At 54.9% G+C, this 24760-nt stretch overlaps 4 protein-coding genes and 1 pseudogene across 9 annotated transcripts; 1 reads left to right on the top strand and 4 right to left on the bottom strand.

Moving 5' to 3' along the window:
- Positions 1-644: 644 nt before the first annotated feature.
- LOC118541534 (glutamine synthetase pseudogene) lies at positions 645-4564 on the bottom strand (annotated as a pseudogene).
- Positions 1557-7539, bottom strand: LOC118541535 (uncharacterized). The gene is made up of 6 exons (XM_078059118.1): positions 7517-7539; positions 6555-6749; positions 6245-6343; positions 5228-5294; positions 2591-5093; positions 1557-2094 (listed from the first exon to the last, which is right to left on the bottom strand). Exons 1-5 carry the CDS (start codon positions 7537-7539, stop codon positions 4866-4868), a joined length of 612 nt encoding a protein of 203 aa, XP_077915244.1. The 3' UTR covers positions 1557-2094; positions 2591-4865.
- Positions 7540-9949: 2410 nt separating this feature from the next.
- Positions 9950-16106, bottom strand: CDCA5 (cell division cycle associated 5). The gene is made up of 6 exons (XM_036101189.2): positions 15933-16106; positions 15636-15730; positions 15492-15557; positions 15380-15415; positions 11552-11989; positions 9950-11381 (listed from the first exon to the last, which is right to left on the bottom strand). Exons 1-6 carry the CDS (start codon positions 15976-15978, stop codon positions 11301-11303), a joined length of 762 nt encoding a protein of 253 aa, XP_035957082.1. The 5' UTR covers positions 15979-16106; the 3' UTR covers positions 9950-11300.
- Positions 16107-16181: 75 nt separating this feature from the next.
- On the top strand, positions 16182-20292 carry ZFPL1 (zinc finger protein like 1). Of its 6 annotated transcripts, none has more exons than XM_036101186.1 (8): positions 16182-16288; positions 16698-16807; positions 17085-17196; positions 18374-18567; positions 18684-18756; positions 18830-18976; positions 19227-19350; positions 19841-20292. In XM_036101186.1, exons 2-8 carry the CDS (start codon positions 16706-16708, stop codon positions 20025-20027), a joined length of 939 nt encoding a protein of 312 aa, XP_035957079.1. In that variant the 5' UTR covers positions 16182-16288; positions 16698-16705; the 3' UTR covers positions 20028-20292. The 6 variants fall into 6 exon arrangements, with proteins under 6 accessions (XP_035957079.1, XP_035957081.1, XP_035957076.1 ...); XM_036101183.2 differs by having other exon boundaries at positions 16197-16362; XM_078057791.1 differs by having other exon boundaries at positions 16217-16262.
- On the bottom strand, positions 20136-24753 carry CATSPERH (catsper channel auxiliary subunit eta). The gene is made up of 4 exons (XM_078057793.1): positions 24243-24753; positions 20729-21012; positions 20523-20622; positions 20136-20415 (listed from the first exon to the last, which is right to left on the bottom strand). The coding sequence occupies exons 2-4, from the start codon at positions 20900-20902 to the stop codon at positions 20339-20341; spliced, it is 351 nt and encodes a 116-aa protein (XP_077913919.1). The 5' UTR covers positions 20903-21012; positions 24243-24753; the 3' UTR covers positions 20136-20338.
- Between the last annotated feature and the right edge of the window lie 7 nt (positions 24754-24760).

Raw genomic sequence — 24760 nt, 5'->3', positions numbered from 1 at the left:
TAAATAAATAAAATCTTAAAAAAAAAAAAAAAGAGCTTTTTCTTCTAAGGTAGGTCAATCCATCCTTATGCTGAGCTTGTCTTCAGGTGAGGGCCATTTCACCCCAGGTAAGGGAAGGACTGCACCAGGAGGATGAGGGAGGGGGGCATTTTCCTGCTTGGTTCTCTCCTAAGTCTCACTTTTTTTTTTTTTTTTAGGATTTTATTATTTATTTGACAGGGAGAGAGAGCACAAGTAGACAGAGGGAGAGGGAGAAGCAGGCTCCCTACTGAGCAGAAAGCCCAATGTGGGGCTCCTAAGTCTCACTTTTAATGGAAAGTTGGTTATAACCTTACATGAAGGGGAACTTCCCACCAAGAGGGGAAATCCTAACCTGACCCCAGAGTAGTAACCCCACCCCAACACTCAGCTACCTTGAAGAAAGAGCCCTCCTCCTCCCTTCACAAACTGTGCTCTGTCCGGGGAGCTACGCCTGTTGGACAAACACGCCTGATAAATGGGAGCAGTGGTTATGTCTCCCCACCCCCTCCCCACGAACGTACCAGACGGCTTCAGTGACAGGGGAGAAAAGGGAGGGATGTAAAAAGATTAAGAACTTGACCCCTCTATCCTGGCCGAAGAAAGCAAGAGATATTACCTGGGCATGAGGAATAAAAAAAGACCTTGATATTCCGCCCTTTGAGTTACAGCTATTAGGACAGTTGAGAGAGGGGCAAACATGGAGGCAGGATGGAGAACGAGGAAGGGTTTGATGGCTGCAAGTCTAGTCCACTTCGTTTTTGTATGGGAAGTGTTTGTCGCCAGTTTCGCTGAGAAGACGTGTGGATGAGGGCTTCTGTCACCGGACAGGGGTCACAGTTGGCAGAGGGATGCCAGTCTCCAAGGTAACCCTTCTTCTCCTGGCTGACAGTCCGGGGAATGCGGATGCTGGCCCCATAGTTGTCCATGCAGGCGGAAGAGTCGTTGATGTTGGACGTTCCATGGAATCCAGTTGGGCGCCAGGCGGTATCCAAGCCCCTTCGGGATCATGACCTTGGTGCTGAAGTGTGGCCGGCTGCACCATCCCAGGTCCCGGGAATGGGCTCAGGATCAAAGGTTGCTATCCCTCCAAAGTCTTCACATACACGAGGCAAGATGAAATGGGCCACCCAGAGATGATCTCCCATGTCAATGCCCTCACGGGGTCCTGTCTGGACTTCCCACTGGGTGGGCATGACCTCAGCATTTGTCCCAGCGATCTTGATGCCCGCATCCAAGCAGGCCCAGTAGAGAGCCCCCGAGATACCCCTGCCTCAGGCTTCGTCTGCTCGCATGCCACAGTAGTAGGGACCTTCGGGCCCTCCCTAAACATGTTGGATTGTGGTGTTGATGGAAACCACTTAGGGTAGCAAACGCATCTCCTTTTCTTTTCCCACCTCGCTCCTCGGTCCCACTGATAGCAAGAGTTCTCGGGTCCCTCCAGGACTCCCAATTCCGTGGTGCCAGTTCTTCTCACTTTCCCGCTCCTCCCTCCAGCCCAGCCCCTTGCAAAGCCTCTCCACCCCCCCGTCCCCCAGTCCTCTCTGCCTTGGCCACCTTCACTGGGAACAAAACCTGACTCTCCACCCACCTGACCCTGTACCCCTGAGCCTGAATGTGTCTGCAGAATCACATGACCTCACTGGTCTTGCTTTAAATGTATGATCCCAAACCTCAAGCCAGCCCTCAGCACTGCCCAGCAATCCCACTGTCTTTCCCTGGTCGCGGCCTGCTCACTCTTCCTCGCTCCTGGAGGGCAAGTTCACCGTCACTCTGCTGCTCAGGCTTCCTGGAACACTGTTCCCCCAGCCATCCTCGGGGCTCCTCCCTCAGGTCCTCCCTGAGACCTTCCCTGCTGCTCCACCTAAGCTGCGTTCCTTCACCTCCCTCAGGCTTCCTCCTCCCTCTCTCTTTCCAGGTTTCTTCATCGCATCTGTCCCCATGTGACTTACCCCTTGTTTCTCGTCTCCCCTCCTCGGGTGGAAGTCCTACTGGGGTAGGGGTCTTTGTTTCATTCGCCACTGGATCCCCGGAGCCCAGGACAGAGCCTGGCACACGGAAGCACTCAGCAAATGCCTGTCAGATGGATGAGAACTGACTTGAACCAGCACAGCTCCCCAACACCGGGCATTCACGCTCCAGCTGTCTGGGATTTAAAGTGTCCGGGGCAACCTCAAGGGATACAAAAGGTGGGCTCAGAACCCCGGGGAAACAGACCCCACCTGAATGAGCCCCAGCGGGACTGCTGAGCCAGCCATGGGGTGGGGGTGGGGGGCGCTGCATAACACGAATGCCCTCCTGAGGTGGTGATGCGGGATCTAACAGTCCTCTGGAGCAGGATGTTTCCAGAAGATGATGCCTCGGGATAGAGGGTGATGCTGCTGGGCTGCAGGGTCGGGCCCCCCTCTCAGGCAGGGAGAGCAGCCCCTTTAGGCTGGGCAGGCTTTGGGAGCCTGCTGGGGTGGCCTACCCACCCTGCTTCCACAGGGCCTCTGAGGCCGGGGTGGGGGCATGGGTAGACCCACTGGAAGTCGGCTAATGGCCAACACTCACTGGTGTGCTAACCACTCACCAAGCCCGCACCAGGTCACTAGTCCTCCGAAGGGCCTCTGAGGTGGGCACCGTGTTACAGAGAGAGAAGCACACGCGGTTGGTTACTCAGTCGAGGTTGCGCCGGCTGGTACCGGGCGCAGGAGGAGGGCCCCCTGTCCACAAAGCTGCACCACCTCTCAGTGTCGGAGGCGGGGGGAGAGGCATCCCGGTCTGACCCTCACGAGAGACCCGGGATCATGGGGACACAGGAGGCTGATTTGCTGACTGGGCCTCGGTGTCTTGATGACAGAGAGGCCGGAAGTTCTGGGCACCGCTTGGGACCAACGCCATAGCCTGCTCTGTGTGTGTGTGTGTGTGTGTGTGTGTGTGTGTGTGTGTGTGTGTGAAAAGACCTGGCAGCACCCTGGGGCCCCCACCACTTTGCTGTGGGACCTCCCCTTGACAGGGCCTTCCTGACGGGGAAGCAGGCCTGGGGAATGCTCTGTCCACAGGACTGGCTACAGGGCCTGAGCGCGGGGCGGCAAGATGCTGGGGCCTCTGGGGCATCTGTCAGCAGGTCTGGGCTTTAGAGACAAAAGGGAAGAGACTCCGTTTCCTGCAGTATTCATGTGGCCACACGTGCTTGCTCTCCTAGGCAGAGATGGGACCACGGGGACGAATCTGCCTTGTTGGTAGAAGTCCTTCAATGAGGGGCGCCTGGGTGGCTCAGATGGTTGAGCGTCTGCCTTCGGCTCGGGTCATGATCCTGGGGTCCTGGGATCGAGCCCCACATTGGGCTCCTAGCTCGGCGGGGAGTCTGCTTCTCCCTCTCCCTCTGCCTCCCCCCTGCTCATGCTCTCTCTGTCTCTGTTTCAAATGAATAAATAAAATCTTTAAAAAAAAAAAAAAAAGAAGTCCTCCAATGGGCCCATTGATTTAACCCTTTCACTATCGATCCCACGATCCCCCCTCAGTCTGAGGATCAGCTGATTCCCTTCGAGAAAATGGCAAGATGGCCCTTTGTAACAGCTGGGCCCCTGGTGGAGAACTGGTCTGGAAGCGGGAGGTGGGGACTCCGGGAGCCAGGCCGGGAGGGTGGAGTCCTGCCCGTGGGGGCTGCTGAGTCCGCCCTCAGCTCTGCTCAGCCTGAAGGGACGATCAAATCAAACCTTCACCAGTCGAATGTGTTGGTAGTTTTTGGTCCAGGCAGGATGGCACCAGGTCTAGTGGAAGTCCAGCTGGGTCCAAAGAGGGGCCGCAAGCCTGAATTTCCAACCTCTTGTCCCCTGCACTGGGTGTGAGGGCAGAAAGATGGCCACTGTCCTTTCTGTGTCCGACTGGGGGATTTCTGCCCAGGACATAGTAGTACCCTTAGGGACATGGGGCTTTGAAAAAAATCGTTCCATAGGATATTGACCAATTTTTATCTAATTTAGCAATCTTATTTCAGGATTCCTTCTGTTTTCTCCTATGTTGATTTCTTATATCCTCCTTTAAACTGGTTCTGTCATCTTGCTGTCACCATCATCTTCCTCACAAAACTGAAGCATGCTCCCTGTGTAATTGTATGGGAATTCTATCTCCCCCAACCTCTCTCTTTCTCTCTCTGCTGCAGCTGGGAACTCAGGCAGCCAGCTGCCGCCCAGGGTGGGAAGAGTCCCAATGGGGAAGGGCGTGAGGCCTCAGGAGTGTCAGGTGTTAGGTGTTGGACCCTTGGGGAGCTCCCACTAGCAGTCCCCACCCCTGCCCTTGACGTGACTTACCAAGGGGAAGAGATTTATCCAAAGTCCCAAGGCAGCTAGTGGCTCTTACCGCCCCTCCCTAGTCTCTTCCTGCCCTTTGGAGTTAGACCAGGGGCCTCCATCCTTGGGGGAGAGGGGTGTGGCCCCCTCCCAGTCCCACCCCAGCGCTTATCACTGGGACGTTGCCCTTGAGGCTGACACCAACCAGGGACCAAGCTCATTTTGGGGTTGGTGACCTCCCACGCTACCTGACTTCCCGGGCCCACAAACATGCGGCGAGTGGCGGCTCAGCTCTGAAGTTTATTACTGTAACCTGGAGCAGAGCTGCTGCCCTGGCCTCCCGGGGAAGTGTCTAGTCTCCAGCCTTGGGCCCGGCCACGGCTGACGGTGTCTGTGGGTGGTGGGAGCCCCAGGCTACAGGCTGGCTACAGGATGAACAGTGCTGCCTTCTGGGAGCTGGGCTGCTACAGGCACGGGGAGCTGGGGGAGCAGCTGGGGAAGGTGTGCCCTTCCTCCCCACAGGCCACAGTGGGGCTGCCCGTGTGCCTGGAACAGCGCCACCCCCTGGGTGGCCTAGGCATCCTCGGAAAAGGCCTGGGCATCCTCGGGGAAGGCCTGGGCATCCTCAGAAAAGGCCTGGGCATCCTCGGGGAAGGCCTGGGCATCCTCGGAAAAGGCCTGGGCATCCTCGGGGAAGGCCTGGGCATCCTCCCGGACAGCATGGGCTCCCTCCGCGACAGCCTTCACCTCCTCCTGGAGGGCCTTTGCTTCCTTCCTTAGGCTCTCATATGACAAGGTCGGCTGGAACAAAGGGTTGCAGGGCCCAGAGGTGGGTAGCGACCCCAGGCAGGACTGTTGGAGGCCCCCTCACTGGGCTGGGAGGCAGGGAGGAGGAGGCACCACAAAGAAAGGGGGTCCTGGCCTGAGGGCCTTACCAGGTTTTGCAGCTTCTCCCCTAGGGCCCGGTTGTCTGCTTGGATAGTGCTCAGTGACTCCCAAAGTCTAGAATTAAAAGAGACCCCTTCAGCCCCCAGGCTCTTGTCCTAAGCAGCTTCCTCCAGGCCCAACACGCAACTCCTGCTTGAGCTGCATGACCTGGAGCAGCCACCTGGGAACAGGGTTTTATCGGAGCCCAGTCTCGTGGGGGCAAAGCCACAGCGGGGGAGGGAACTGTTCTTCCCAAGTGACCGGCAGCAGGAGACCCAGACAGAGATGACGGGTGTTTTTTCTCTTCTTTAGCAAGAGAAGGGCAGGCCACTCTAGTGTGCGGGCTAGCCATCCCACGCTGTTGGGCTGCAGTGGGGACCGTGACAGAATTCTGTGTGGTTCCAGGCTAGCAAGAGGGTCAAGCCTGGAACCAGCCCTGCCTAAGGGCTCTGAGTATGAACAAAAGTGCTGACCACTCAGATCCACGTGCAGCCCCGAGGGACTGTGTCATGCTGCCCCACCCCCTAACCTCTGGCTCCAGGCAGAGATCTGACCCTGGCATCACCACAGGGGCCAGTGACCATGGCATGACACAGACCCAAACTCCAGAGCCTGACATCCAGAGACCAGACCCCACCCCCTACCCCTGAGGCTCCACAGACCAAACTACCCCATCAGGTTCTTAGACAATTAAAAGGGGCGGGTCCCTTACAGGCAGCCTATAGACTGCTTGCAGACCAGGTGTGTGGGCACGCAGTCGACTGATGGGAAAGAGCGGTGGCCCCCAAGCCTGTGGGGCAGGTCCCGCTCACACGGGAGGACACTGATGCTTGGGAGGGAAGGGCCCTGATGGCCAGTGAAGGCGTCATTCAGAGCAGAACGGTGAGAAGGCAAGGGAAGGAGGGAAGGAGGAGGGCCAAGGAAAGGTGCACACCCACGGCCATCAAGCCCCAGGCCCTGACCTCAGTGGGGCAAAGCCCTGTCACCCTATCTGCCCCAACCTGCCCCAGCCCAGCTCACCTCACCTCATGCAATCATTCTGCAAATGGCTGATTTCCTTTGCGGTCCGCTGGGGCCCCCAGTCTTCCGTGTCCAGGAACCGGCACTCTTGGATCTCTAAGTCCCTGGAACGGTTGCACAGGGAGGGTTGGACCAGAGAGTCTAGAGGTTGGGGGAGGGTGGGGTGGGCAGCATGGGGGGTGGGGTGGGGGAGGCAGCCCAAGGCCCAAGGCCTGTCCATGGGTCTTCCCTCTGCCCACCCCAGGCTGAGTCCTGGCCCAGGTCTGAATTTTAGCAGAGAGAAGCCCCCTCTGCCTCCCTCCCCTGCAGCCTTACTCTTCAGGGTCTCTGGACTCAGTGGGCTCCGCTGTGCTCAGGAGGGTGAACAGGAAGGTCACGGTGGGTTCCGGTTGCAAGTCCAACTCTTGCTCTGAAGAAAACGGCTTTGGCAGAGAAGGTGCCGTGGTGACGGCACAGCATGAGGCTGGCAGCCCAGGACGTGCCACCCTTCCTGCCACCCCTGCTCTCTGCCTTGGGAAGCCCTGGGGCTTCCTGTCACCTCTAAGCCTGGCTCCCCAGAGACTTGAGGGTCTTCTGGCTTCGGCTTCTCAGCAGGCTTCACCACGGGCTTAGAGTAGGCTTTTCGTCTGCCCCTGGGAGACTGAAGGAGACGGAAGCCCATTTGGGGGGCCATGTCCACCATCCTGCCAGTTGCCCCTTGCCAGCCCTGTCTGGTTTTCCTGGGGCAGCCTCCAGTCTGGAGAGCCTCCACCACCAGCTCTGTCCAGCAAACCAGACCCCTCAAAATTAGGGTTACCACATTTAGCAACCAAAACACAAGGACACATGGTTCGATCTGATTTTCAGACGAAAACCAAGCACTTTTAAAAGTATAAGCATATGCCATGCAATGTTTAGGACATACTTATACTAAAAAAATGATTCATTATTTGTCTGAAATTCAAATTTCACTAGGTGGCCCATATGTTATCTGACAACATGCTACATACTGACAATATTTCATGAACTGAATCCCAGCAGATGCAAGTTATTGGGGGTGGGGGCACGAGGGGCACCCTGTTGAAAGGAATCCTAAACAAGCTTATAAAAAAGTGGAGAATCCCTCCCATTTTTGGTGTAGAAATTATCAACTGGACATGGAGAAGCAGATAGTGTGGCATTCAAGCCCCTGTTATGAACACCCTTGTTTGTAACCCCCTTGGTATTCCACTGTCCCTGAACAAGGGTCCGCTCAGACCCGCCAGGAACCTCACTTCCCAACACCAGCCCGAACTTACCCCACCTCCAAGCTCTTGCCCATGCTGTTCTCCTCTTTCCTGCTCCCTCCCTGCTCCACAATCTGAACTGGACCCGCTCTTTTCTCTGCTGAGCAAATGCACCTCCCTGGGACCCCCTTGGACAGGTTCACAGGGGAGCCAGAGCTGGGCTGAGCCTGAGGATGCTTCTGTCTCTACAAGGCGGTGTTAGATGTCCCCCCGAGCAGGCTTGAAATAGCTTCTCCCCAAGTGACAGAAAGTCTCAAGTCAATAGATGGAATCGTCACCATTTTTCACTTCCAGATTTTTCCGAATCTTGTACATCTGCGGGCCTAGCGATGGAGGACAATGCAATCAGATGGCAAATAGTGACCTCAGATGTGTCCTTCACACCGAGCTCCATCTGGGCTTTTGATAGGCCCATGGGTTGCGGCAGGGATCCCATGTCATGTGCTCTCTGCAGTACATCGAGCCTTTCCAGATGGCCTAAAATATTGTAATTTTTCTCCACATGATGGTAACAGGATCTTGGTGGCCAGAAATACCCTGGGGGGGAAGGGAGGGCTGCCTAACTCTGGGGACTCACTGAGCTCCAAGGTGATACCAATGCTCACGTCACCAGGTTTGACTTGTCCCAGGGGGAAGCTGGCAACATGTAATAAGATCTACGAAACTAACCAGGACCTTGCCCATGGTAACATCACTTTGGTAACTAGTCCTAAAGACACGACTCCATGGGAAATAAAAATAATTTACACAGAGGCCCATTTACACCAAGAAGAAAAACTGGAAGCAGCCTAAAGGGCCCAAATATAAGAAAAGGTCAGTAAACAATAGCATGAACATGATCAAACACAGTTCACTCTGCAGTTAATGGTTCCCAGGAAAGGTTGGCTGACCAAGTGCTGTCTGGGGGACACGCCCCGGCAGGGTCCTGAGAACACACAGACAGGTGATGGTGACCCTGGAGAAGCTCCCGGGGCCAGGGGAGGCCCCAGGTTCTCAGGTGACCCCAGCGCAGGGAGATGTGCCCTAACTGAAGCCGGTACAGACAGCCCTGGCCATGAAAGAAGGGAGCCACACATTCAGCTTAGTGCTCCAGACCCCACCGTGAAGGTGCTGCTTGAGCATTAAGAAGTGGGGGATCTTGGCAAGAGGAGAGCAATCCAAAGGAGGGAGCAGTTTGGGGCAGGCCAGTGCTGAGGGCACTCTAGCTGGGACATAGTGTGAGGGCCCTGGGCTGTGGCCCCAGGTGACAAGGCATGGGAGACCTTTGTGTGTTTCTGTGTGGGTTGTTTGGGCCGTAACTGGGACGAGGAGATACTGGGGGCAGGAAGCCAAAGGTCCTGGGAATGGAGAGACGCAAGCGCAAGCTGCTCCATGTGACAAGCGTCTACACGGCGAATATCAGGGAACATGTGCAGGAGACGCGGTTACACCGCAAAAGGAAGCCTCACGACGGTCTGTGCCAATATTTCTTCAAGACCCTGCTTTCCGTTCTTTTGGGTGTTACACCCAGAAGTGGAATTGTATCGAAGGGTTTTGAGCAGGGGAGAAACAGGATATTATTTCTTCTGGGAAATACAGTCTGGCTGCAGTGTAGACAGTTTGGAGAGGTGAGAGGTGGCTAGGAGACCAGTGCTGTCCAGTGGCTGTGGGGCAGAGGGATGTTAAAGTTAGGGCCGATGGGACAGGATGAGGGAGAGGAAGGGCTGCAGATGACCCCCGGGCTCCTGGCTTGTGTGGTGAGGTCAGCTGGGGGGATGCCGATGGCATAGGGAGCACAGGAAGAGGCGAGCTGGTGGATGAGCTGAGTTTGAGAGGACTTCTGAGTCGAGGTATAGTTCTAGATTCTGGTTCGGAGCTCAGGAGGGAGGGAGGTATGGGATGGAGATCAAGACTGGCCATGAATGAGCCAGAGGGCGGCCCAGAGGGCCTGTCCTCGTCTGGGGAGAGCCAGCAGGTTGGAAAGAGGGCCCAGGACTGAACCTGGGTGTCCTGATATTTCAGGGGAAGTCAAGAAAGAGGGGCCAGCAGTGCCATGGCCCCCAAAAAGGGTGTTGTCAGCCAGGCTGAGAGTGTGGCAGCGACCTGAGCCTGTCGCACTGGTCATCAGGGGGTCGCTGGTTGCGTCTGCCTGAGAAGTAACGGGAGCAGCCGTGGCACAGATGTCCCGGGGCCTCCTTGAGCCAAGTGGGAGAATTCCAGACAGGAGGGGCCGGGGCTCCCTAGAGGCCTCCCTTGCAGGCAGCCCTACGTTGTGGGAGCAGATGGGACGGCACAGAAAAAACCCGATGTGAGGGCAGAGCAGTGATCACAGGGCTACTAGAGGCCAGGCTGGCAGTCCTCCGTGCAAGGGGACAACCCTGGAGACACAGCCCAAAGAAGGCTTGGCTTCCTGGGCCTCCCACCTTCGCCTCTGCCTCGTTAAAACAACAGTCTCAAATAAGCAGGAACTTTTTAATCAGGATTTTTTTTTATTCAAACAACAGCAACATAATCTTTCTTTACACTCCACACCACCTGGCAGCTCCCGACTCTGCAGGGCTAGGACACCCCAGGAGTTCCACCCCACCAGCCGGCGAGGACAAGAATTCTTCAGGCGTCCAGCTCAGGGGCATCCAGGCCCGCCCCGGCAAGGGGGCTTGCTTGGGGGGTCTGACAAAGCACGAAAAGTTGAGTAGGTAGCCTGGGGCTCCCAGGCCTTGCAAGGGCTTTCAGTAGTGCCCACCAGGCCTGCCCTGGGGTCTCAAGTCCCCTAACCAAGCACGAGCGCATCTTCCCTGACCCTCTGCTACCACCAGCCCTGCCACACTCCTCGCAGCCTCTACTGCTGTGACCCCGGAAACGTCTGAAGATGCACCAGCGTGGGGTAGCTGCAAAGCTGGCAGCTCTGGGACGAGGGTTAGGACCGTACAACCCTGTTTTCCCCTCTAGAGTGGAGTAGACTCTGTGCACTTTGTTTAGTAAGAAACAGGTATAAGTGACAAGTGGGGCACCTCCCACCACAGCCCCTTCCCCGGCCCTGTGCAGGTGCCCCGTCCAGAGGCCCGGGCCTCAGCTTCCGGCACCTGGCGGCCACACCCGGAAATGCACCCCCTTTGCCCCAGGCAGCCAGTGTCCCACCCGCCTGGCGTTTAACCGAATATCCCAACAGCAGAGCAGAGTGATCAAACACAGCTTCTCCGAGCAAACGCTTCTGGTCTGAGACCCAACCAAGGTTTTCCCTCCCTCCTTCGAAATGTAAAATTCTACAGTGTCCAGGGTCTTCCTCTCACAGACAGAACTCTCCCAACCCACGAATTCTCTCCTGGCCCATCTACAGAAACTAAGAGGGAACCCAAGCCTCTTTACATAGACGGGCTGGTGGCTGGGAACCAGGCCCCCGATGGAAGACAAGGCAGGGGGATCGCCTGGGCCAGGGCTGGTGCAGAGCAGCTGCGTTCCCCAACAACGGCCTGGGTCCCCGCTCACCTGCAACCCCAGCCCTTCCCACTCCTCCGGCTGCCCCAGCAACTCCTACTCCCCAGTGTGCGGCCCAGCTGGAAAGTGGCGAGGCTCGGCTGGGAGGCAGGGACCAGACACAGGATAGCGGTGCGTGGCCAGGCCCAGCGAGCCCCATCTCCTGAGACGGCTGTTGCCACCGCACCAGCCCTCTGAGGAACGCAGGCCTCACGTAGCCACAGCCTATGTACAGGGAACAGGGCCAGGGGAGGGGACCCCAAGTGTCTTCTCCACGGGGAGGAGGAGCTATGTACACGGGGAGGGGACAGGATGGCCAGGGACACCCCCCCACCCCGACATCTCATTCAACCAGGAGATCAAACTGCTCAGCAGCTTCAAACTCCGCATTCATGGCCGCAGCCCATTCATCCAGCTCCGATTTCTAGGGGGAGAGAAAAAGGTGGCGGGTGAGCGAGGACGGGGGAAGGGGGCGTGCTGGCCGGAGCCCGTGAACCCAGACCCTGCAGGCGCTGAGCCCCAGGTCGGCCCGAGTCCCAGCGGCCTCCCAGCGCGTCTGGGTGACAGCAGAGCAAAGCCCTGGCCCTCACTCACCAGGATCTCGGGCACCTTTCTCTTCTTGCGCTTCTCTTTCACGGCCGGTGGGGAGATCCCAGGGAGAGTTGTATCTGGGGCCCAGGGCTTCACAGGGACCCTGGGGGCTTCGGTTAACTTGGAAGACACCACAGGCGAGACTCGGGCCAAGTCTTCTGACCCCAGCAGCCCCTCGAAACCAAAGCAAGACCGGCGGCCTGGGGTGGAGGTAGAGGCGGAGCCGAAGGTCTCCAGCCGGCTGTAGGATCGCCTGACCTTCTTAGACATTTCCAAGTCTCTGGCGTCCAGCTCTTCTTCCCTGAAGTTGGACTCAACATTCAGGGGGTACAGCACCGGGGTGGTGGTGGGGGTGACGGGTATATTACATGCCTTGAAGAGATCCTCCTTAGCAGGCTCCTTGCTAGGAGGGTTGTTTTCCTTCTCCAAGAAAAAAGCAATCTGGACCGGGACAGAAGAGAGAACACCTCCTTGTTAGTTAGCTGTGTTACATACTTCCCGAAAGGTCCGAGGAGATTCAGGGTGGAAAGACCCATAGGACACTTTTAAAAAGAGAAGCCAAGACAGGTCAGGCAACAGATTGGACCTTGAGACAGACCTGGGGAGGGGAAAAGAATCTGTCTGTCCTTGCTTCTGAGTCCACTTTGGTAATGCAAGAAGACTCCTCACCACCGGCTGTTGTCAGCTCCGTTTCCCAACAAAAAGTGACCAGAATCTAGCCGCCCCTACTGACTACAAGCCCCCATCACATCATCTAGAGCAGTTCGACAAGCTCCTGACTGCTCTGCCTGCTTCCACCTGGGTCCTCTGGTCCATGTGTCACACAGTTGGCGACGGTTTTCCTAACATGTCCATCCAGTCAGCAAGTACTTTCCGATCACCTGCCCTGTTCCAGGTACTTTCTAGGCACTGGGAGCACAGCCAGGAATAAAACAGAGAAAGCCCTGTCTCCATGGAGCTTCCATTCTGGTGGGGGTAAAACAGGTAATGAACAGGGAAAAGTCATGTAGCATGTTAGAAGCGTTAAGTGCTTTGGATAAAAACAGAATGAGATAGCACTGGGGTGGGTTGGGATTTTAAGTAGGTGAAGGTCGATGGAGGCCTCACTGGGGGGCTGTCTGAGCTAGAACTTGAAGGGGGTGAGGGAGTGAGTCACAGGGAGGCCAAGTGTTGTAGGCAGAGGGAACAGAAGGTGCCCAAGTCCTGAGGTGCAGGAATGTCCGGAAAGGTAAAGGAACGAGGCCAGTGTGGCTGAGCGAGAGGAAGTGAGGAGGAACTGAAGATGGGGTTCGAGAGGTAATGGGGGCTGCTAGAGGGCCTTCTGTAGGACATTGGAAGGGGAGGCCCATGGAGACCCTGGGAGCCACGGCAAGGTTGTGAATGGCAAAAGGCCTAATCTCATATGTGTATTAAGAGGTTCACATGTTGGCTCCTTAAAACTCCACTCTCGGCTCAAATGCTGCTTCCTCAGAGAAGCCATTTTTGTTTTGTTTTGTTTTGATTTGACAGCAAGAGAGGGAACACAAGCAGGGGGAGTGGTAGAGGGAGAAGCAGGCTTCCCACCAAGCAGGGAGCCCGATGTGGGGCTCGATCCCAGGACCCTGGGACCATGACCTGAGCCGAAGGCAGACGGTTAACGACTGAGCCATCCAGGTGCCCCGAGAAGCCGTTTCTTACCACAGAATAGCAGGGAGCCCCGCTACCACTGATCTTTACTTCTGCCCCAACAACCTCTCTTGTACACTGGTCACCTATCACCCCAACGAGAACATGAGCTTGAGAGCAGGGGTCTTCATCTGTTTGGCTGACCCAGCCTCTGGCCAGCATCATCCGCAGAGCGCTGTGTTGAACAGATGTTCAATACTCACTGACTTAATGTACCCAAAACGCGTCACTGAGCTTTATGGCAGCCAAAATGCCGTAGGAAACAGGACAAATTCTGTCACTGTTGTGGTCTAACAGAAGAAATGACGTTGGTTATCAATAGAGACACTTCCTGGCTACAAGCACGGGCAATCTGAGTCTTAGTAATGAGTCAGAGTAAAAGGGATGCGGCACAAAATGGGGGTTAGCCCTGACGACCTCTTCCTCACCCCCTACAGCAAGCAGTCACACGAGTCCTTGCAGCTTCTTTGGCTCAATGTCATCAATCTATCGTTCGACCAACAAGAATGAGTGATTACCATGGGGAGGCAGAAGTCTCCACCCGCAAGACAACATGCAAACATTCGGATATGGAGAAGGCCTAAGGAGAACTACATAAACAGGACAGTGACAGGGCACAAGTGGTCAGGGAAGCCTTCTGGGAGGTGTCCTTCTGGCGGAGTACTGTGTGATGGGTAGGTCATGTGGTGAGATGAGGAGCAGAGCATCACTCTGCCCTCACCTTACTTTAGGCCTCCGCCATCCCGCTGCAGGATTCCTGTCAAGTCTTCCTACCTGGTCTTGGGGTCCCGAGCAGGCTGTTTCCACCCCAGTCTCCACCCAGACCCCAGGGAGATTTTTTTCTGAGCATACCTTAGTGACTACCTGAGACTTAGTGAGCTTGAGACTCCCCAAAGGCTCCCACGATGCCAAGGACAAAGCCCAAGCTCCTGAGTGTGGCGTTCATGCCTCCTGAGGAATGGCTCTGGCTTAACGTGCTCTATCGCCCAACAAGATCTGCCACAGACACACTGAACAATCTGCCGTCCTCCAGACCTCGGGATTTTCTTTGTGAATTCCAGGGCTCTGCCAACACAGCGTCCTTTGCCCAAATACTACTACTTTTCTTTAGAGACTCAATTGAAACGTTTCTTCTTCTGTGAAACAGCCCCAGGGCCAGCTGGTCTGTTAGGTGCCTTCATAACATCTAGTACTTTTCTTACTGCAGTCCTCAGCACGCCATGCTGTTATTACTTGCTCATCTGTCTTTCTCCCCACTTGACCTAAGCTCCCTGTGCTCCTAAAAGGCAGCTAGCATTTCTCACTTATTATATCTTTAGGCACAGGTTTTCTGTTCATGAAACATCCTTAATAACTTCTGCTGAAACAGTAAAAATGCTGTACACTTATCTTACAACAACCTGTTCTCACAAATTGAGGAGATGGACTAGAGAGAAGGAATATTTAGGACACGGTTCAGCTCTTAAGATGACGGTAGAGAACGTTAGGACATCAAGACCTAAACGTATGAAATCCACAGGGAGTGAGCAAGACTGGCAATGCATGTGGGTGTCCAAAGGCAAAGTGTTTCAAAATACAGATGCTTCCCGACCTAATGACGGTTTGACTTAAAGTTTTTCAATGTGATTGTGGAGCAAAACTGATATGCATTCACTAGAAATCATACTTCGAATTTTGATCATTTCCTGGGCTAGTGATACGTGGTAAGATCCTCTCTCATGATGCTGGGCAACGGCAGCAAGCTACAGCTCCCAGTCAGCCACGCCATCACGCAGGAAAACAACTGATAAATTTACAACCATTCCGTTGTTTGCTTTTAGTACAGTATTCAAAAAATTAAAAGGTATTCAACTCTTCATTATAAACAGGCTTTGTACTAGATGATTTGTCCACCTATACGCTAACGTAAGTGTTCTGAACACATTTAACGTGTTCGGCATGCTAAACTAAAGTACAATGTTTGATAGATTCGGTGTATTAAATGCATGTTTGATTTATGGTATTTTCAACTTATCATAGGTTTATCAGGATGTAACCCCGTCCTAAGTGGAGAAAGATCTGTACCTCAAAACTGCTTCCTGGGCAGATGTGAGCAGCCAGTATGTCCTGCCCGATCTCTAGAGTGCCCTGGATTCCACTCCATTAAGAGGATAAAAATGAACTCACCCTTGGGCTCCTTCGAGGTGTGTGGACAGGCGGGATCTGTGGAGACAATAATTGATAACATAGCCACCCCCAATTTTGGCTCCCAACCCACAACCCCTCTCTCAGTCCTCACCTCCACAGGCTGGGCTACAATCTTCTTCAAAACGATGGGCTTTCTGACCGGAGCCGCATGGGGTGCCTAGAAAAGAAGAGTGAATATGAGCTCCACGTTAGTCCAACGCCTTCCGGGGCAGAAACTGAGAAAGCCGGGGCTCACCTTGGGCCAGATTTCAGGGAGGGTGCTCGGGAGATCAGGGCCTGATTTCCGCTGGGACCTCCGCAGAGACTGAGTAGGAGATGGGGCCCCGGGCCCTGGGAAAAGAAAAAAGTTAGGAGGTAGAGTAAAACTCCAGGCCTCAGAGTCTAGAGAACAGATTCAGGAGTGAGCGAGAGGTTCCCAAACAAGCTCCTTTCCGGGGCAGTGAGCCTCCTACAGCGGTGGGGGGAGGGCCTCCTCGCGGGACTCCGTCCCTCAAACGGCTCGGCCCCAGGCTCCCGCGCGCCCTCCGCTCACCAGAGCGCTGGGCGGACCCTCCGGACCTCGTTCGCCTCTCGGACATGTTAGCCTTGGTCTCGATCTCGGCCGTCGCCTCAGCCGCCGCCGCCGCCGCCGGGGCTCGCGCCAACCCGGAGGGCCGACGGAAACCTAAACGTTCGAATTACCCGCTCTGCCTGGAGGAAGCGGAAGTGACGCAAGACGGGCGGGCCGCCGTGTTCCGTTCACCGTTCGTCGATCTTCACGTCTGGCGTCAGCAGGGGCGGGGCCAGCGGCACGCTGGCGTCATCAGAGCGCGCCGCACCCGGAAGAGACGTGGCAGCGGAGGGATAATCGGAGCGGCCCGAGGTAGACAGCGCAGAGCGGGAGCTCGGGTGAGCGCGGTGTCTGTTCTTCCGCGCGCCGGGCTAGGGCTCGCGCCCGTCGGGACCGGTGCGGCGGTCGATCGGTAAACACGGAGAGAGGGGTCTGTGTTGAAGGTGGGGGCGGGGCTTGGAGGGGGTGGGGCTCAGGCGGAGCCCCTGGGGGCGGGGCCGGTGGTTTCGGAGACTCGCTGGTGGAGGGACCTGGCTGGGGGCGGGATCCAGGAGGAATGACAGGTCACCGCAGGTGGGATTCGTTCGGGGGGCGTGGCCCGGAATGTAGCGGGGCAGTGGGCAGTAATTGGGGGTTGGGGCGATTATGAGAGGTGTTTAGGGGAGTTAAGAGTGGAAACGATCTGGGCTTGTGAGTTCGTAGTGGCGGACACCGGAACCTGGCTGTCAACTCAGACCTCTTCCTCAGGGTCGAATATGGGACTTTGCAAGTGCCCCAAGAGGAAGGTGACCAATCTGTTTTGCTTCGAACATCGGGTCAACGTCTGCGAGCACTGCCTGGTAGCCAATCACGCCAAGGTGGGGCCTTCAGGGCAGGGGCTGAGCAGGGCAGTAGGTGGGCAGGCGGTATTGGTTTTCTCCAACTCCATGAAGGGCCAGGGGTTGGAATGAAGCCCTCCTGGAGCTTTTGTGCTCGGCTCTATCTCCGGAGAGCCCTTAAGGCAGACTCTGGCACACTGTGTGCTCAGTAAATATTTGTTGATGGAAAAACGAAAGGATGAGTCTCCTCTGTACAAAGAAGCAGCTGGGCCTTGAGGAGATGGGCCCCTGTTGTGATCTCTCTCTCCCACTCCAGTGCATCGTCCAGTCCTATCTGCAGTGGCTCCAAGATAGCGACTACAATCCGAATTGCCGCCTGTGCAACATACCCCTCGCCAACCGGGAGACAACCCGCCTCGTCTGTTATGGTGAGGCCTGCCCAGCTTGGTGACCAGTTTCCAGGTCCTCTCTAAGCAGCAGGGCAATGAGATCTCCCAAAGCTTGGGAGGCTGGAGCCCCAAATTCTAATCCTGCTATGTTATTTACCTGCTGTGTGAGCTCAGGCAAGTCATTTTTTCTTTCTAGGCCTGTCTTTTTCCCTAAAAATTAAAGCTCCTGGTTTCTTACCTGCCCATTTTGAGGGTTGAGTGAGAGCCAGTCCAACTTGTGGGGATCATTTTGACTGTGAGCAGTAGCTGGCTGGACCAGCAGGAAGCTGAAGGGATGAGGCTTTTGGACATTCAGGATCTGTTACTCATTCCAGTTAAACAGGAAGGGAGTTTCTCCAGTACATTCAGCCAGAAGAAGTCAGCAGTCACATGTATCATGACCTTGACCTGACTGTGGTGTAAGAGGCTTAACTCCACTTTTTGAAGGAGCTAGTGCAAAAGAGCTCCGTGTGTGTTTCTCAGTGTGATGAGCGTGTGTGTATATATACATGAATTTAATGTGTCTTATGACTTTACGTGTGTTAATTAGTGCCTTAGTACCTGCGGATGAGTGAATGGGTAAATGTGCGTGAATGTATGAACACGGGTGTGTTGTGGGGTTGCAGGAGAATGTGTGGGTGACAGCGCTTGAGTTTTAGCAAACGTGAATATATAGATGTATACATGTGGGAGTTCGTGTGCCAACGTGGTGATACAGGGGATGGTACTTGTGTTTGATTATATGTATACGAGCATGTGTACATTTGTGCCCATAGGTGCGTACATGCATACGTGTGCCTGTGTGCATCTAGGAACTTTTTCTGAAACTGTTCTTAACTAGCTGTTAGCCCGAGGAGCTTGTGATGAGTGCATGTTCAGCGAGGACTCGCTTTTAAGGGTCGCTGGCATCTTCTTCCCACCCTAGTGGGCTTCTCCCTTTTACTGCGCCAGGGTAGCATCTGCCGTGACTGAGTTCAGGTGGTGGTGGCCAAGAAGGCCGAAGTCTCAGGGAACACTGATGAAATGGACCTGAGTGAGGACAGGAAGGAGAAGACTGTGGGCTATACGTGTGTGTGTGTGTATACGTCCATGTAGCAGGCGGGGGGCTGTTGCTGGGCTAGACGTCCTAAGTGTCTTCTTCTTCATGCCTCTCCTCCCCTATTTCATGGGCCCTAAGACCTCTTCCACTGGGCCTGCCTCAATGAACGTGCTGCCCAGCTGCCCCGAAACACAGCTCCTGCTGGCTACCAGTGCCCCACCTGCAGTGGCCCCATCTTCCCCCCAACCAACCTGGCTGGCCCTGTGGCTTCTGCACTGAGAGAGAAGCTGGCCACGGTCAACTGGGCCCGGGCAGGACTGGGCCTTCCTCTGGTGAGAATCTGTCTGTCTGTCTGTCTGACTGACCATCTGCCCTGTGTCCCACCTGGGCCAGATGGGTGGGGAGGGACAGCACCGGGCAGTCTGGTAACACAGGTTCCTTCCGCCAGATCGATGAGGTGGTGAGCCCGGAACCCGAGCCTCTCAACACCTCTGACTTCTCTGACTGGTCTAGCTTTACTGGTAAGTGGTGGTCTGCACTGCCCTTGGGGGCCCTTGCCTCCCTGCTCTGCTGACCACTCTCTTCTTGCCACAGCCAATGGTACCCCTGAACAGGAGGAGATAACCAGCGCTTCCGCTGCCCCGTCCTTCTACAGCCAAGTCCCCCGGCCCCCTGCTTCCCCGAGCCGACCCGAGCAGCACACAGTGATCCACATGGGCAATCCTGAGCCCTTGACTCACGGTGAGCCAGGGAATGGTCCAGTCTAGAGGAGGATAGAAAGGAAGTGGGGTGGCTCATGTGGGGGGAGCTCAGGGTTCCAGAGGCCCACCCGGGGGGCCCCCTCCTCACCCTAACAGAGACATTACCTCCCCACAATTCTGAGATGGTCTGTCGGGCTGAGAGGGCAAGGACCTCCTGCCCTCCCCACTCCCCACCCTGCCGCAGGCCAGTTTCTCTGAGCCTGTGGAAACCGGTGACTCTGCCCCTGCAGCCTCAGCCCCGAGGAAGGTGTATGACACGCGGGATGATGACCGTTCACCAGGCCTCCACGGGGACTGTGATGACGACAAGTACCGTCGCCGGCCTGCCCTGGGTTGGCTGGCCCAGCTGCTCAGGTATGCATGGTCAGGTGGGCCCGGATGCCAGGAGCGGGGAGGAGAGGAAGTGAGAGCCAGAGGCCCTGGGCATGATGATTGCATGATAGATAAGAGGGGCTTCGTCTGGGTAACAGTAGTCCCTGGGGTCTGGGTATGCAGAGGCCTCAGCTCGGCCCTAGAAGTCTGCTCCACTGTAGGGCTGTTTCCTCGCCTGCTAGGTATCTGAGGCTTGGGGTTGGGCTCTTTGAGGCCCGTTCCTGCTCCGACACCACCTGAGCCTAGTGACCCTGCCGTGCCTGACACATCCTAGTTGCCTCAGCTGGTTTGAGCTGCACGGTCCCCTGTGTAACGAGCAGGTGCAGGGATGAGCCTGCACACCGGAAGCAGCAAGGCTCAGGAATGGCGGCACCAGGGCCAGAAGACAAGTGTCGTGTCTGGGGTTCCTCTCCGGGCCGAGGGGCTGTCAGGGATTGAGAACCTGACCTGACTCTCCCCTCGTCCCCCGCAGGAGCCGGGCTGGGTCTCGGAAGCGGCCGCTGACGCTGCTGCAGCGGGCGGGGCTTCTGCTGCTCCTGGGGCTCCTGGGCTTCTTGGCCCTCCTCGCGCTCATGTCTCGCCTGGGCCGAGCTGCAGCTGACAGCGATCCCAACCTGGACCCACTCATGAACCCTCACATCCGCGTGGGACCCTCCTGAGCCCTTGCTTGTAGCCAGGCCAGCCTAGGACCCGGGGGCCTGAGGTAGGGAGGCCTGGGGACTTTTTTTCTGCTCCTCTTCTTCACGCCTGAGACACTAAGATCCCAGGCCCAGTCAAGTCCACTAGAGTGGCTGCTGGCTGGGCCTGGGGCCCCTGCAGGTCAAACGTTTGTCTTGACCTGCTTACCCTGGGTCTCCAGCCTCCCGCCCTCCTCCCCACGAAGGAGATGACAGGTGAAAATAAATGACAGACTTTATTAAAACACCGAAGCCTCCTTTTCCTTCCCCCTTCTCAGCCCAGTCCTCAGGCCTCAGTGGTACTCCTGACGGTACTGGATGGCCAGAAACTCAAGGGACAGGCGGTTGAAGAACATGGCTCCATTTAGCACTGAGCAGAGGAGGGAGCCCCTATCAGCATTCCCTGCCCACTCTCTGCCATGTCTCCGGGATCCAAAGCTCCCCCTCCCCCTTAGCATGACCCTCTCCCCAACTCACTCAGGATGGTCAGGGCAAAGCACCGAAGAAACTTGTCATCTGTCATCTCAGCGTAGAGTGACCCCATGGCAGCCCAGCAGATGCTCATCACCTGGGAGAACTGTAGGCCCCATCCAGTGGGAGAGTGGCCCCCTGAGACAACAGCAGGGTTTCCATCAGCCCCTGGGCCTCCCCTGACCAGCCCTTGAGCCCCGGCCCCAGTCTACCATCAGGACAACTGTGTAATGGAAGCTCATGCGGTCGTAGCGGTGGGTGACGCAGAAGTTGTGCACGTCGCTGGCAAAGACCCCAAGGTGTATGAGGAAGAGCATCAGGGCAGCTGCAGTGAGCACCATGCCTTGTGGGAAGAAGAGCACAGCCAGCCGGTCCCGCCACCGCATTGTGGTGGCCGCACAGACTCAAGTCCAACGGTGGAAGCTGAGCAAGCCAGCACTGTTCAGGAGAAGCAGCTGACCCCTCCAGTTGTACGGTCTGGAATCGCAGTGGGATGCTAGAACCACGAGGACATAGGAGGGGACGAGATTCTAGAATACAGGCTGGTTCCAGCCAATACAGGAGTGGTTCATGGGGGGCCAGGGGAGCTCCAAATTACGGAAGGTCGGATGGAGGGCTGAAGGTACAGACCACCAGGAGTGTTGAGGAAGGGACAGTGTCCCTTATCATCCTCCCTGCATGCACACTTTGTGTTCTTGTGCACACCTTCTCACTGAGTCCGATTCTTCTCACTGAGTCGACCCCCCACGCCCCCACCTCCTACCTACCACAGAGGAGGCAGTGTGGGCACATTTCTACAGAGCCGGGTCTCAGAAAAGTGGAAGGGCATGTCCTAGGTCCACAGCAAGTCTTAGGCCAACGAGAGACTAAGCTCCGGATGTGTAGCTGGTGGGCATTCCCAGGTGAGGAGGCCTGGGCTGAATGACAAGCTCCAAGTATTTGCTCCGTTCCCGGATGGGGAGGAACAAAGTGAAGGGAAGCGATAAGAGCTTGCCCAGAGCTGTCCTGGGACCTTCCCCATGCCCTCCCTAGGGATGGCCCAGACAGCAGTGGACTTTTCCATCCTCCCCCAAATGTCCGAGGACCTGATGCTGACCAGCTTTCTCCTGTGCCACCTTTAAGCACTCAGCACTTCACACCCATCACCTCTGTCCTTTCCAAGAGTCCCAGATGAGGCTGGTGGCATAAATCCTGTTTTGCACACAAGTCCGAGGTACAGAGGAAGTGTCAGCCCAGGTGCTCACAGCCAACGAGTGAGGGAGTCAGTACTGAGACTAAGATCCAGTTCTACCCGAGGCTGTGACTGGGCAGGGACACTTACAAGCAACAAGAAAACATTTCCTCCATACGTGGGAGAGGTGAAAACTCTAGGATTCTCAGCAGTATCACCCAGAAAAATGGGCAGAAATGGTGTGGAGGGACATGAAAGCTCCCAGGAACTAGACTAGAAGAAGGATAACTTGAACTCAGCCACCCCCATGGCCTCCTTTCTGTCTGCCTGCCCCAGAAGTTAGGTTCAAGGTCCGGCCAAGACCCTTGGTCTCCTGCCACATCCATGTTTACGGTCTAGTGTCATTAATCACAACAGTCCCTCAGACCCCCATTCTGACACAGTACAGGGGTGACACCCCCCCCCATGCCTAGCCGTTGGCCCACTGTTGAAACCATTGTTCGCACCTCCATTCTCATGTGAATACAGATGAACTTTCATTAGACGTTAGGGCTTCTGGCTCAACACCATTTAAAAATTACCCAAGTAGCACATGACTACATTCTTGTAAAAGATGTGTGTAATACACAGCATACAGAGGAAAAGGCAATGACAGCCCCCCTCCCAGCCTCCTACCTACCTAACAGAGGTAACCCCCTCAACAGTTTGGTGAGTGGGCATCTTTTGGGTCCCTTCTTGATGTAACTTCATGTACCTACATGTACATATACATGGATAATTTAAAAAAGCATTCTAGAGAATCACCAAATGTCAGGGTATAATTTTCAAAAAGTTAAAAATATGATGCTAGATCTGGAATGAACATGTAACTAAGATGTATAAACCCAGCAGTGAGGGGTTCCCCCTCAGTAAGGTGGTAATGCGTCTTGGGGACCTGGATATGGACAGGCATTTAAAGAGGAATATTAGAGGGGCACCTGGCTGGCTCAGTCGGTTAGGCGGCTGCCTTCAGCTCAGGTCTTGATCTCGGGGTCTTGGGATCTAGCCCCCTGTCGGGCTCCCTGCTCAGTGGGGAGTCTGCTTCTCCCTCTCCTTGTGTTCTTGCTCTCACTCTTGCTCTCTCTTGAGTAAATAAGTAAAATCTTAAAAAAAAAAATAAAGAATTTTAAAGTATGATTCTAGGTTAGATACAAAACTGGTTGATGTCCTACAGGACAATAAGAAATAGAACTTCTTAAGTTCTTTTTTCTTTTTTTTAAGACTTTATTTGAGAGAGAGAGAGCGCACAAGCAGGGGGAACTGCAGAAGGAGAGGGAAAAGTAGCCTCTCCGCTGAACGGGGGAGCCCAATGTGGGGCTCGATCCCAGGACCCTGGGATCATGACCTGAGCTGAAGGCAGATGCTTAACTGACTGAGCCACCCAGGCACCTCTGGAGTTACTTTTTCTACTGGATATAAATGTCTTGTATCTCTCCTGGACAGTATCTGCTTGTAATAATCAGCGTCTGAACATGTAATGGTAAATAGCAACATCAAATGTTCATTCCTGTGGGTAATTAAACCAGGCCCCAGGATGGCACTAGCAGGACATGCTACACTCTTGGTCTTATTTCCAGATTTTGGATAATTTTTCTTAACAGTATTTTGCAACTTTTTAAAGTTTATAGACTTCTTGGAGTAGATAATCTTTATGCTCTTCATTTTTTTAAAAAAGATTTTATTTGACAGAGAGAGCAAGAACACAAGCAGGGGGGAGAAGCAGGCTCCCCCCTGAGTAAGGAGCCCAATGCGGGGCTCGATCCCAGGACCCTGGGATCATGACCTGAGCCGAAGGCAGACGCTTAACGACTGAGCCACCCAGGCGTCCCACATTACATTATTTTCAAGTGTACAACGTAATGATTTGGTATTTGTACCAAATTTGTATTCAAAATGATCACAATAAGTCTAGTTGACATCTGTCACCATACATAGTTAACAAAATTTTTTTTTCTCCTGATGAGAACTTTTAAGAACTACTCTGATGATATGAATTGTACATAATTTTCACGTCATGAAATGTCATTCTTATTTTTTTAACCACTTTAAAATGAAAAAAAAACCAACAACAACACACCAGTCTTAGCTCACAGGCCAAATGAAAACAGGTGGTGGGATGTGTTCGGCCTGCAGGACCCCTGCCAAAGAATAAACAAGGTGGTTTCCATTCCAGTACCTTCCCCCCACCCCCCCCCACCAGCCCATCACAAGTAATGTTTCAAGGACCACATGGATAAAGTCGTTTTCTCTATTAAAACTCATCTTATCTCACCATGAGAGACGATGGACTCTGAAAAACAAACTCAGGGTTCTAGAGGGGAGGGGGGTGGGAAAATGGGTTAGCCTGGTGATGGGTATTAAAGAGGGCACGTTCTGCATGGAGCACTGGGTGTTATGCACAAACAATGAATCATGGAACACTACATCAAAAACTAATGATGTAATGTATGGTGATTAACATAACAATAAAAAATTAAAAAAAAACCCTCATCTTATCTCAACTTGAACTTCATTACCTGTCCAATTGAGCGCTGCACCTTGGTGAACACCTGCATCTTGTTGAAATCGGACACCTGAGAATTACCCTCAACATGTCCACCCAGCCCCTCACTCAGCACGGCCCACCAGTCACTGAAGATCTGAAGAGTCGGTCTTCTAAGCACCTATGTGGAGGTGCTTGGGGACTTAAAAAAAAAAAAAAAAAGCAGCAGCCGCAGCTAGGTCTAGGGAAGCGGAGTCTGAAGGCACACTGACCCGTGTCAGAGGATCGGCCCCGAGAAACACTGTATGTGCCTCTAACCCTCGCAGAGTCCTGTGCGGTCAGCACCCCGATATTAGGAATGGGGGAAACTGAGCCGCCACCCAGGTAACGAGCCAATGCCAGGAGGTCAGGCACACGCTCTCTGGCTCCACGGCTGACGCTCCGTCCACGGCATCCAGGGACATATTCCGGGGCCTCTGCCTGCGGGCGTGCGGGCTTGGGAGCCAGGACCCGCTTTCCTTCTGGGAGGGAAGCACCCCACCAGTTCCACTC

The sequence above is a fragment of the Halichoerus grypus genome, chromosome 11 (assembly GCF_964656455.1).
Source record: "Halichoerus grypus chromosome 11, mHalGry1.hap1.1, whole genome shotgun sequence".
NCBI classification, from domain to species: Eukaryota; Metazoa; Chordata; class Mammalia; order Carnivora; family Phocidae; genus Halichoerus; species Halichoerus grypus.
This window is presented reverse-complemented; position numbering and strand designations above follow the sequence as displayed.